Source organism: Papio anubis, chromosome 3 (genome assembly GCF_008728515.1).
Source record: "Papio anubis isolate 15944 chromosome 3, Panubis1.0, whole genome shotgun sequence".
Taxonomy (NCBI): domain Eukaryota; kingdom Metazoa; phylum Chordata; class Mammalia; order Primates; family Cercopithecidae; genus Papio; species Papio anubis.
Window position 1 is genome coordinate 122,249,245 of NC_044978.1, and position 13,662 is coordinate 122,262,906.

General features: G+C 42.4%; 1 protein-coding gene across 5 annotated transcripts in view; it reads left to right on the top strand.

Annotated features, from left to right (window-relative positions):
- The window catches only part of FRAS1 (Fraser extracellular matrix complex subunit 1), a 453,697-nt gene that overhangs the window by 411,977 nt on the left and 28,058 nt on the right, over positions 1-13,662 (top strand). For all 5 annotated transcript variants that reach the window (XM_031664538.1, XM_031664536.1, XM_031664537.1 and 2 more), the window contains 5 exons: positions 2,151-2,338; positions 3,462-3,737; positions 5,997-6,229; positions 8,126-8,286; positions 10,872-11,086. In XM_031664538.1, coding sequence (XP_031520398.1) covers positions 2,151-2,338; positions 3,462-3,737; positions 5,997-6,229; positions 8,126-8,286; positions 10,872-11,086 — 1,073 coding nt within the window. The remainder of the gene's footprint in view (positions 1-2,150; positions 2,339-3,461; positions 3,738-5,996; positions 6,230-8,125; positions 8,287-10,871; positions 11,087-13,662) is intronic.

Genomic DNA, 13,662 nt, shown 5'->3' on the forward strand with positions numbered 1-13,662 from the left:
ATTTAAATGTTGGCCTGCCTTGCCAGGTTGGGGAAGTTATCCTGGATAATATCCTGAAGAGTGTTTTCCAACTTGGTTCTATTCTCCCCATCATTTTCAGGTACACCAATCAAATGCAGATTTTGTCTTTTCACATAGTTCTGTATTTCTTGGAGGATTTCTTCATTTCTTTTTAATATTTTTTTCTTTAAACTTGTCTTCTCACTTTATTTCATTAATTTGATCTTCAATCACTGATATCCTTTCTCCCACTTGATCAAATCGGCTACTGAAGCTTGTGCATGCATCACGAAGTTCTCGTGCCATGATTTTCAGCTCCATCAGGTCTACACTGTTTATTCTAGTTATCCATTCATCTACCCTTTTTTCAAGGTTTTTAACTTCCTTGCGATGGGTTAGAACATGCTCCTTTAGCTCGGAGAAGTTTGTTATTACCGACCTTCTGACACCTACTTCTGTCAACTAATCAAAGTCATTCTCCATCCAGCTTTTTTCCATTACTTATGAGGAGCTGCGATCCTTTGGAGGAGAAGAGGCACTCTAGTGTTTAGAATCTTCTACTTTTCTGTTCTGGTTTCTCCCCATCTTTGTGGTTTTATCTACCTTTGGTCTTTGATGCTGGTGCCTATAGATGGAGTTTTGGTGTGGATGTTTTTTGTTGATGTTGCTGCTATTCCTTTCTGTTTGTTAGTTTTCCTTCTAATAGTCAGGTCCCTCAGCTGCAGGTCTGTTGGAATTTGCTGGAAGTCCACTCCAGACCCTATTTGCCTGGGTATCACCAGCAGAGGCTGCAGAAAAGCAAATATTGCAGAACAGCAAATATTGCTGCCTGATCCTTCTTCTGGAAGCTTCGTCCCAGAGGGGAACATGCCTATATGAGGTGTCTGTCGGCCCCCACTGGGAGGTGTCTCCCAGTTAGGCTACACAGGGGTCAGGGACCCACTTGAGGAGGCAGTCTGTCTGTTCTCAGAGCTCAAATGCCATGCTGGTAGAACCACTGCTCTCTTCAGAGCTGTCAGACAGGGATGTTTAAGTCTGCAGAAATTTCTGCTGGCTTTTGTTCAGTTATGACCTGCCCACAGAGGTGGAGTCTATAGAGGCGGTAGGCCTTCCTGAGCTGTGGTGGACTCTGCCTAGTTCGAGCTTCCCAGCCACTTTGTTTACCTACTCAAGCCTCAGCAATTGTGGATGCCCCTTCCCCCACCAGGCTACAGCCTCGCAGGTCAATCTCAGGCTGCTACGCTAGCAGTGAGGAAAGCTCCGTGGGTGTGGGACCCCCCCGAAGCCAGGCATGGGAGAGAATCCCCTGGTCTGCCCATTGCTAAGACCATGGGAAAAGTGCAGTATTTGGGCAGTGTCCCATTTTTCCAGGTACGATCTGTCACAGCTTCCCTTGACTAGGAAAGGGAAATCCCCTGACCTCTTGCACTTCCCGGGTGAGGCAATGCTCCGCCCTGCTTCGGTTCGGCCTCCATGGGCCACACCCACTGTCCAACCAGTCCCAATGAGATGAACCAGGTACCTCAGCTGGAAATGAAGAAATCACCTGTCTTCCGTGTCAATCACGCTGGGAGCTGCAGACTGGAGCTGTTCCTATTCAACCATCTTGGAATGGTCCCCCAAAGTGGGTCTTTAAGGCTTGAACAATCACCCATTCCAGGTCACTCACCCTCCATGTTACCATCTTTGTGGAGCCTGGCTTAGTAGATAACCTTGAGCCATTGCTTCTCAGGAGACAGCTTTGAAGGGTATCTGTATGTGCAAGCCCTTACAGCCAAACACGAGCTCATGCAAAAGTGTAAGGGGGAAAGAAAAATTAAGCAAAAAAACTCATAACCAGGGTGAAGTGTATTTTGGATCATAGATTTTTATTACTGCCAGCCAGTGTCAGGCAGGGGCCATTAATCCTCATATGGTGTTGAACAGTAAATCTGCAATACTGAGCCTCTACCACAGGTGGAATTTGGTCTGTAAAAAAGATTCCTCACTTGAGATGGGGCTAAAGTGATTAGCAGCCACTGCATTTATAGAACACTGCTAAAAAGAAAGAACGTATTTTAACATGATGTCTCAGCAGTGCCAAGCTGCACTCTCTTGGGTATGTTTCCTAATGAAGCCTTTACTCTCTTTTTGTTCTGTCCTTGTTGAAGGTGTGGATCATATCTTTTTTAAAGTTGAGATCCTGTCCAATGAAGACCGGGAATGGCATGAATCTTTCTCATTAGTCCTTGGCCCAGATGACCCAGTGGAAGCAGTTCTCGGGGATGTGACTACTGCCACAGTGACGATTCTAGACCAGGAGGCAGCCGGGAGCCTCATATTGCCAGCACCACCCATTGTGAGTTGCTTGACCCAAAGGATTGCTGTTTTACGTCTCAGTGACTAGTAGATGAGAACTTGAGAGAAGTACTCTATTTCTTTATTCTTCTAACACAGTGGTTCGCAACCAGGAGCCATCTTGCCTTCCATTCTCCCCCTTCCAGAGGACATTTAAGCAATCTCTAGAGAAATTTTTGGTTGTCACAGTCGTCACACCAGGTGCTAGTAATAGTATCTAGTGGGTAAAAGCCAGGGATACTCCTAAACATCCCATACTGCACAGGGCAGCCCCCAACAACAAAAGGAATTATTTGGCACAAATGTCAATAGTGTTGAGGGTAAGAAACCCTGTTCTGACCTAAAAGTGAGACCAAATCCTGTTGGTGTCTTAGTCTGATAAAGATAGAAAATATAATACAATTGATCTTCTCATTTCTTTGATGGGACTTAGAAGAGTAAGAACGTAATACTACGTCATATCTATTGTCCCACTTACTCACCATATTTATAGAATTCAGTACCTGCAGGAAGGTAGTACCAGATTTCCTAACTTGGGGTGAATAGAATGAATGCACCGTCCTTACAATTAAGAGGAAAACACCTAGAAGTTGCCAAGGAAAGTGTAACCCGTAATTGTGAAGCAATCAGAAGTCTTCTAACTTCTGCTAACTAGTCTCATATGTTAGAAAAGAATGACGATTATTTCCAAATGTGTCTCTTATTTGGCCATGGAAGAAATATACCACCTCGATGTACTCTTATTTTGCCAAATGTTCTACTATATACCATCAACTATTTAATGCAACTTTAAACTAGCAACTGTTATTCATTACACAGCTTTGGTTCCAATGTGCAGGAAAGTCAGAGTATTTTTTTACATTGAGTGATAGGGCTCTGATTTAGGAATAAAATTAAAAGTATAGTAAAGCTTCTAGCCCAACCAGTAGAAGGATCTTCTCCACCACTAAAGATCTACAGTATCTTTTAAGGATGCCTGGCAAACAATTATAAAAACTTCTCCTGTTATACTTTAAAGAATCCCTAGACACTAAGAGATCTTGTGGATCTCTAAAGAAGGGGGCCTTAGTTCTCTGATCTTGCTGATACCCAACCTGAACTGAAGCTTTGTTGCTCTTTCGCAGGTAGTCACACTTGCTGACTATGACCATGTGGAAGAAGTTACCAAGGAAGGAGTCAAGAAATCCCCCTCCCCAGGCTACCCGCTGGTCTGTGTCACCCCCTGTGACCCTTATTTCCCTAGATATGCTGTCATGAAGGAGCGCTGCAGTGAGGCCGGCATCAACCAGACATCTGTGCAGTTCAGCTGGGAAGTGGCTGCCCCCACTGATGGCAATGGGGCCCGGTCTCCCTTTGAAACCATCACTGACAACACACCATTCACCAGTGTCAACCACATGGTAGGTCTGGGGGTCTGGACCTGGTTCTCCCTCCCTGGGTGAGAACTGGTGTTCTTTGTTACTCAGATAATCAAATTCCTTATGGTCCATGCATGGCATTTGGAATAAAACAAATAAGCATGTGCACAGTCTTTTTACCCTTATACATAAGAAAAGATTATATGCTGTAATAGAAACCTAAGCTAGTTAGAAGACCTGTTTGCAAATCCTGGTGCTGCCTATGTTAAACTAAGTAATGTTAAGAGGTTGCTTAATCTCTCTGAGTCTCAGTTTCCTGATCTGCAAAGTAATAATTCTTCTGCTTAGCTACTTTACAAGGTCATTGAAAAATGTGACCTATAAATGACAAAGTCAGTGAAAAACTCCAAGTAGGCACTGTTTATTACTATTAACGTATCTTCAATCGTTCAATAAGTATTAGCACATAAACTCCTTACGGACAGGAACCAAATTTCTACCACATTTCTATAATGCGGTAGAAATGTGGCCCAAAATGGCCAGCACATCAATGGCACATAGAGGGGACCAGTTATTAAATAAAAGAATAGAATGGTTGCTGAATGATCAGCACTTTACAAAGCTCTATGGGAGGCCATGAAAAGACATTGTGCAGCAGTTCCTGTCCTCGAAAAGCTTAGAGACCAACACCCCTGACACCATCAGAGAACAATGGATAGTATGTTTTCCCAACCTTAACAAGCAGTCCACCACAGTGATCCTGCACATCACACTGACAGAACTGATTCCAAAAGTGAGCTGAAAGCCATTGAGATTCAGGCTTAGTATAGTACCTGGTGTGTGGTAAGCATTCAACAATTCTTGCCTACAATTATATCACTGAATGATTTTAGACATCAGAGATATCTTTCAGACCAAATTTCTCTACATTTTCCTGTTTATTCCACAGTTTATTCCCACTGTAGTAAGAGCTTCACTGGGATGGGATAATAGCAGAGGAAAGCTGTTGGACATAGATGGGAGGCTTTGGATAATGCAGGGTCATTCATACCCACTCTCTTTGGCACAGCTTGTTCAGAAAGGCCCGAAGAGCAATTCTTTTGCAACATAACCTAGCTCAAATTTAAATAGTCTTCTCTATTATTAAAAAATCAACATGGCAAGACTTACCAGCTTGTTGTTTCTTAAGTATCTATTTCTCTCTTCAACAAAACCGTAAAGGAGGTTTGATCTGGTTGGAGCCAAATGTACATTTTTAACAGATAAATTTATGAGTTTATGCTTCAGGTTTCCTTCTTGCAATGAATTTGTGACTAATACCCTTTACCCTAGATTCCTTTGCTTTGTCTTGATTTCTTCAATTATTTATTTAATGCCATTCTATTATATGCATTCTTGTAGGAAGCTTCAAATCCCTTCTGTACTAAGTTCATGTATATATAAATAAGTAAAGCATTGGCAGCTAATTTTTAAAAAAGTTTAATGGAAAAATCTTCTTTAATTTTTAATGGACTTCAGGGAAAATTATTTTCATGGGTAAAATTTTTAAGTTTGTGTGATTGCTTTGTGGGAGGTCTGTGGCACACAGAACTACTGATTAATTTTTCTTGTTATATACTTCCCTATGTAAATGCATACATTTTCATAAAGAGTCCTGGTGCCCTACATTGCCTCTGCACAGATTGAGTTAGGCACTCTTAGGGCTTCTGTATGTTTAGGGACTTGGAGGAATCTGTGGAAAGACCTTCAAAGGCTAGAAAGTGTCAGAGGTCAAGTTCTCAGCTTCAAGTCTGCATGTTACTATAACCCTTGCAGTGTGTGGTCACTGGGTAGGGAGATGGGATGGAGGGAGGATAGCAGTAAGATAAAAAGACCATGATAATTCCTGGGAAGGAAGAATGTTTCCTCTGTCTCCTGACATTATGCTCTCAGCAACAGTGACTTGGAGGCCAACCAGTCTTGCTGGAAGCCTGAATAACACTTGGGTCATCCTTCTGCTGAGCCTAGTATATAAAGAGAACAATACTATTAATGGAAATCACTCATCTGTGGGTTCATGCTCCACATCTGTCTAATTATTCATTGACTATCTTACCCCCTTAGGCTATAAGTACTCAATGATCTGTCTTGAGTGTCTGGTTCATAGTTAAAAGTCAATACTTACGTGATGAATGAATGACTAGATGGAACAATCAATGGATGGGTGGATGGATGACCTTTACAGATTACCTTGAACCAGATCATATAAGGAGCTGTTTAAGTAGCGTACTCACATTGGAGGTGATTTATTCTCCCTGGTAGGTCCTGGACAGCATTTACTTCAGCCGGAGGTTCCATGTGCGTTGTGTGGCCAAGGCTGTGGACAAGGTGGGCCATGTGGGCACCCCCTTAAGGAGCAACATTGTTACCATTGGAACAGACAGTGCTATCTGCCACACACCAGTGGTGGCTGGGACATCCAGAGGCTTCCAGGCTCAGTCCTTCATCGCAACCTTGAAATACCTCGATGTCAAACATAAGGAGCATCCGAACAGGTCAGGCAGGTGGTGCCTTCCACCATGCGTAGGTTGAGGTGAATCTCAGGTCTCCTTTGTGTGTTTCCCAGGATGATCAATAAGTGATGCTTCTGCACAATAAAAATGTGATGATGAATGTGTCAGTAAAAGTTTAAATCTGTGAAGATCCCTCAAGCTCGGGCCCCCTGCCTATCTTCCTAGTCTTTCCCTCGCCTTCGCAGTTTCACCTGCCAGTCCAACCACAGGGAATCATGAGTAACTTCCCAAGCGCTACAAACTCTTACAGGTTGCATACCTCTGCCATACTGTTACCTCAACTCTCCCCAGCCCCCTTCCACTGGCTGGAACCCTACTGTCCTACAATACCTACTGCATGGCATCTCTTCTAGGGACATTTCCATCATCTCCCCTAATTTAATTTGGAGGCCTCCCCTTCTGGCTTCTCTGGCACCTGTATATGCTTCTTTTAGAAGATGATTAGCATTCACTCTCTCTGTCCTTTAGTAGATGGTAAGGCCTGAAGGCCAGAGACCATGAGTTTGTATTTTGAGTATCCTCTGCCCAGTACAGTGCTTCTTGGCATCTAAGAGGCACTCCTAAATATCTACTGAACAAATGAATAATAATGTAGAAATTAGGATATATTGGACTTAATTTTTTTCTGTGCCACCATGATGGGAAATGGATGTTTTCATTTTTGCATAGCAAAAAAGAATTTGTGTATGCTATGCATATTTATTAAACACTATAGTATTTAAACGTGTGCCTTTATAAGCAACTCCATTGCTCATAAACTGAGAAAAATGAGTTCCTTTATATGAATAAAACATGTTTGAATGAATATGCACACACTTCTTTCTTTCCTGAGATGGTAAAATGTATCTTAGTGATCCCTTCCTAGAAAAAAGGCCCTCCTCTTCACTTCCAAGGTTCTGATTCCTCTTAAAAATGTGGCTCTTTGCTCAAGAGACAAGCTATATAAACTCAAAACACACTGTCAATAAACACGCTCAAAATTTAAACTGCTACAATGACAAAAAATGCAATGCATAAGTACAGTTCTGTCGTGTCGCAGTCTTAACCAATGTTTATTAAGCTCATTTCTTATTTAGAATTGTATACTATGTGCTCTGGAGAAACAAAAGAAGTGAAGGAAATGCTCCGTGCCCTCATAGTGGGGAGGCAAGATAAACAGAGTCTGAAAACATTCGAGAAATAGTAGCCAATATAAAGAAGTTGCACATTTCCTGGTCCAAAGGCTGCCTAAGAGCTGAGGATGTAGATCAAGGAACAGCACACTGCAGACTGAGGCTGGCAGGGCTGGACGCGTGCTGCTGATAGGACTTACAGGGAGACTGGAGAGAGAAGCCTGTTTTCAGTTAGGAGAGACAGTATGAGTAGCTGCACATTGTAATTCCTCAGATTTGGCTGGGTGGAGGAATTGGTTTTAGAGTTTAAAAGCTCAACGATATATTTTTGACTCAAATACTTAAAGAAATGTGAGTGTCAAGCTTACCTAACTTCCATAGACATTCACTGTGACAGAGCAGGGGAGCAGGCCCTCTACAGTCACTCAGCTTCAGCTCCTGAAAAAACAGAGTTTCCATTAAAAAGCAAAGGAAAGCTTTAAAGTAATTTGTGGTTGTGATGTTATCTTTTCTTGTATAGAAAAAAAATCTATAATTCTAGATTACTGTCAGTCCTGTGTCTGGCGGGTCTCTTAGAGGGAAGCAATGATACTATGTATATATGTATACCCCCTGTTCAGACAGAAATCCTACCTGGAAAGCTTCAGGAAGGAAAAAAAATGGTAGTTCATTGGTGAAGACAAATTAGGTGATGAGAAAGAAGTATATCCTATTGACCATTTATAGCAGTCAGCTAAACATTTATTTCTGCCCTTTTTCCCCCTAGAATCCACATTTCGGTGCAGATCCCACACCAGGATGGAATGCTGCCCCTTATCTCCACCATGCCGTTGCACAACTTGCATTTTCTACTGTCTGAGTCCATCTACAGACACCAGCACGTCTGCTCCAATTTAGTGACCACCTATGACCTGAGAGGCATCTCAGGTGAGATTGACAAGTTCAGGACTGGTCTTTCCATGCTAGCCCAGTGCAGTGACTTTCAGGATATGCCAGAGTGAGGAGAACTGCTTTTCATGTTTTCTGGTTCTCAGAATCCACACATTAGTGGTTTTCTTTCCTAGCACACATGCACATTCCATTAGCTCAGACAATGAAGTGGACAGAAAGAAACAAGGACTTTGGAATCACACCGGTTCAGATCCTTATTCCACTGAACAAATATAGTTTGACCTTTCTGAGCCACTGTTATCTATAACATGGGAATAACACTTGTTACCACTCAAGATGAGGATTAAATGCATTGACATTTTTAAAGCACCTACTATGGTATATTTTAGTGTCTTCATTCCCTTAGAATGAGCATGTTTACATTGGTGCTCCAAAAACCTGTTTTAAAAAGCTAAAGTGAAGATGCTATAGGATGAGTTCTCCAGAAGCAGGAGCTGAGATGGAGTTTGGGGTTACAAGATATTTATTAGGGATCAATACTTGTGAAAGAGAAGGAGCGAACAGGATTGGGCAGAGGGGGAAGTCAAGCTGCAATGCAGGCTGAAAAAGCCATCTCAGCCATGGCAGGGAGCTCTGGAGAGACTCGTCCTACTTCCAGCTGACACAGCCAGACCCTTATAGCCTACCTAGCTTAGTCACTGGATGCAGGCTGCCCCGCAAGGGCATGACCTTGGGCTGAGCTAATGTGCAGCTGACGCAGAGCTGAAGGAGCTGACAGCTGAGGCAGCACATCTCTGTGTTCACCACAGCATTTGATTTTACAAAGAATTCTGTCCATTTCCATTTACCTTAGCAAGTGCACATTACATGCATATTTCCTCCTTTCACAAATGATGAATCATTTAATAGTGTTTTTGAAGACAGAAATGCATTCATATTCTCTTTCATATTCATTGAGCATCACTTTTGGTCTTGATGGTCTTTATACAGTAGCAATTAGCTGAGTACAAATTATTTGTAAATCACTGAGCTACATATGAAAGTTTAATTGGTCCACATTTGTAGCTAGTGGAAGAGACATACTATGTTTAAATACTAAACTTTGCACCTTTTCCTACTTAAAAGCAATTAAATTCAAGACATGTTAATTGAGTACCTAGTCATCATGGGACAGAGGGCTGGGTGCTGGGTGTCAAGCATTCTAAGATATTTATCAACCCTTTTATTTTTTTTATTTTTTTATTTTTATTTTTTTGAGATGGAGGCTCGCTCTGTCGCCCAGGCTGGAGTGCAGTGGCCGGATCTCAGCTCACTGCAAGCTCCGCCTCCTGGGTTTACACCATTCTCCTGCCTCAGCCTCCCTAGTAGCTGGGACTACAGGCGCCCGCCACCTCGCCTGGCTAGTTTTTTTTGTATTTTTTTAGTAGAGATGGGGTTTCACCGTGTTAGCCAGGATGGTCTCGATCTCCTGACCTCGTGATCCACCCGTCTCGGCCTCCCAAAGTGCTGGGATTACAGGCTTGAGCCACTGCGCCCGGCTATCAACCCTTCTAAAATACTACAGTCGCTTTTAGTACTATAAAATTTTAACCTGGCCAGGCGCAGTGGCTCGTGCCTGTAATCCTAGCACTTTGGGAGGCTAAGGCGAGTAGATTGCCTGAGCTTAGGAGTTTGAGACCAACCTGGGGAACACAGTGAAACCCTGTCTCTACTGAAAACACAAAAAATTAGCCAGGTGTGGTGGCATGCACCTGTAATCACAGATACTCAGGAGGCTAAGACAGGAGAATCGCTTGAACCCAGGAGGCGGAGGTTGCAGTGAGCCGAGGTCGCACTATTGCACTCCAGCATGGGTGACAGAGCAAGACTCTGTCTCAAAAAAAAAACACAAAAATTTAACCCTAATATTCTAAAATTGTATCTGTATTCAGCTCCCTACTATATAAAGTTCTCCCTTAATTTAGAGCCATTCATGTGCTTGGCAGCATTTGATTCAATAATTTTTGCCTGTCACAGGTGAGAGTTACAGGCATCATTAGTGAGCTATTTACTTATTAACAAAAAATTCAGACTTTCCCCCCAAAGAGTTCAGAAACTATGAGCAAGAAGAAGTAGTCAGATGTAGATATGCTGGGGTTTTTTTTTTTTTTTTTTTTTTTTTTGAGATGGGGTCTCAAAAAAGAAATTTTAAAAATCACTCTTAAAATAATAATTCCCCAATGAATGAGCCATACAGTAAATCCATTTCTTCAGGACTGGTGGGGACATATATGAAGCACAGGACCAGACTTGCCAGGTGTAGCAGGCAAAGCTTCAGAGTGTTTTCCTTTCCAAGTTCTGCCGCCTTCATTCATGGTATCATTTGCTCACCTTTTCCTCCATGGTTCCTGTGGTCTCTTAGAGGTGGAGTCCTCCATTCAACATGTGGCAACAGCAGTTAGCAAACACTTTCCAAGATCCCTCACATTCTCCCTGCACATTGGGAGCCCTGGGTTGCTTTGTTAGTAGGGTCTTAGGTGACTGAAAGTGCTTTTAGTGTGAAAGGGTGAGCTCTTCGCCCCACCCTGCTCCTTGGCGTCCGCAAACCAAATTATCATTCCTTGTTCTTCCCTCCCCGGCAGAGGCAGGGTTCCTGGATGATGTGGTCTATGACAGCACCGCCCTGGGGCCTGGCTATGATCGCCCCTTCCAGTTTGACCCCAGCGTGCGAGAGCCAAAGACCATCCAGCTCTACAAACACCTGAATCTGAAGAGCTGCGTGTGGACCTTTGATGCTTATTACGACATGACTGAGCTGATTGACGTCTGTGGGGGCTCTGTAACTGCCGACTTCCAGGTGGGTGCCCTGGGGCTTGTCTGAGGACTCTGCATATGGGTGCCATGGTCAGCCTTGTTTGTTCCTGAAGCACTTCAGGTAGCACTTTGCCTCCAGAACTGGGCCAACCAACTAACGGAGTCTTCTTTATAAGTCCCTCAAGCAAGATCTTGGCAGCACTGAAGCTAGAGAAGGCCCCAAAAGTCCTCTAAATCAAGTTAATGTGGAAAAAACTTACTGTCTGGCATACTCACTTATATAAAAATCCAATATTTACTTCTCTAGGCATATATAATTTTATATTTATAATGCATATATTTTGGAAAGCCAAAAATATTTACATTATTACTACATTGATGTATTCTCTTCCCCACCTGGGAAAATGTGTCAGATGACACAACCTGTCTTTCAGAAGACAAGAAGAGCACTGTTGTCCTGTGCATTGTGGAAAGATAATTGCTTAAAATATTTTGGTTTCACACCTATTCCAAACTGCCAGCCCCTACAAAAATAGACACTTTCTAAAATATATATTACCATTAAACATTAGTGTATTAATCTATTCTCACACTACCATAAAGACATACCAGAGACTGGTAATCTATAAAGAAAAGAGGTTTAATTGACTCACAGTTCCACATGGCTAGAGAGGCCTCAGGAAACTTATAGGGGAAGGGGAAGCAGACATGTCTTACATGGTGGCAGGCGAGAGAGAGCAAGCAAGAACAGGGAAAACTGCCTTGTAAAACCATCAGATCTCGTGAGAACTCACTCACTATCACAAGAACAGCATGAGGGAAACCATGATCCTATCACCTCTCACCTGGTTCCTCCCTTGACATGGAGAGATTAGGGGGATTACAATTCAAGGTGAGATTTGGGTGGGGACAGAAAGCCTAACCATATCAATTAGTGACAATTGAAAAATTTATAGCAAGAAGTCATAGTCAGAGAAGGGCAGTTATATCAAAGGGCCAGTGAGACTAGGCTAATCTGTCCTCATGGGAAAATTAATTCTAAAACAGGTTCTATCCAATTTTGAGCAGTTATCTCAATGAGCTGAAAACTAGTCAGATGTTTGTTCTTCATTTCAAATCAGGTTTATTCTTCATTTCAAATCAGGTTTATCCTCACTGAAGGAGAGAAATTATAGAGGGATTTAGAGTAATCATTTAGAGAAAGTGTCTTTGATTAAAATGTGTCGTTTTCTTTGTGGTGCGTCTCAGCCTGGTTTCCTCTCATTTTGTATGCACTACTGCCATCTACTGAAGAGAATTTTAAGGCATTCATAGGTTTTCCATTTCTCCGGTTGCATAACCTTTCACTTTGGAAAATGCAAACCTAAGTGATTTGTTTTTTTCCTGGCTTCTCAAAATTTAGTATTCTCTGTTCTTTATGCTTTTGCTGTAATTACATGTTTGAATATTTTTGTTCAGAATATGCTTAAAAACCTCAAAGACAAGGATTTCTTATATGTATATATCTCACTTTTAAACCGACACAGAAAAAATATATACACAGAAGTATTTTGTTGTCTATTTCTTTGAAAATAATTGAAATTACTGACATATGGTAGGAAGAATATAGAAATTAGCACTAAGGCCTAGTTGGTACCTTTTGCTATTAAATCAGCAGACTTGGACAAGACATAACCTCTCTGAACCTCATCTGAAATTGTACTAATAATCTCAGCATGAGAGGGTGCCTTTCACAGTGTGCCTGGCATAGAATAGGCATTGCAGTGGCCGGATCTCGGCTCACTGCAAGCCCCGCCTCCCGGGTTCACGCCATTCTCCCGCCTCAGCCTCCCAAGTAGCTGGGACTACAGGCGCCCGCCACCACGCCCAGCTAGTTTTTTGTATTTTTAGTAGAGACGGGGTTTCACCGTGTTAGCCAGGATGGTCTCGATCTCCTGACCTCGTGATCCACCCACCTCGGCCTCCCAAAGTGCTGGGATTACAGGCTTGAGCCACCGCGCCCGGCCGGGTTTTTTTTTCTTTTTAAAGGTAAGTAATATCATGAGGGCTAAAGGAGGATAAACAAAAACAAACAAGGGAAAATTAATTTTGCCAATCAGCTAGAGTTTATTGAAGTTCCGATAGTGTGATTGGAGCAGGTGTATTTAGCAAAACCTGTGTATAAGGGACAGAACATGGTACAAGGTCCAAATAAAATCTGGAAGTTTTCTTTAAAAAGGAAATAAAAGGGCCAGGAACAGTGACTCACACCTGTAGTCTCAGCACTTTGGGAGGCTGAGGCCGGAGGAACACTGGAGCCCAGGAAGTTGAAGCTGCAGTGAGCTATGATAGAGTCGCTGCACTCCAGCCTGGGCTACAGAGAGAGACCCCATCTCTTGAAAAACAAACAAAGTAAGGCATGTCAAAGTGGAATTTTTCAATGAGTGTGGAGTTAGTTGAGTCTTTTGAGAAAGCTGACATCAAATTTTAAATCCCTGACAACTTTGAATATTAAAAAAAAAAAACTGTAGAAAAATATTAAAGCATTTGGTTTTTTCCTTAATTACCCATAGAAACACTTTATACTGTATTTTCTTTTGAAACGGAGTCTCACTCTGTCACCCAGGTTGGAGTGCAGTG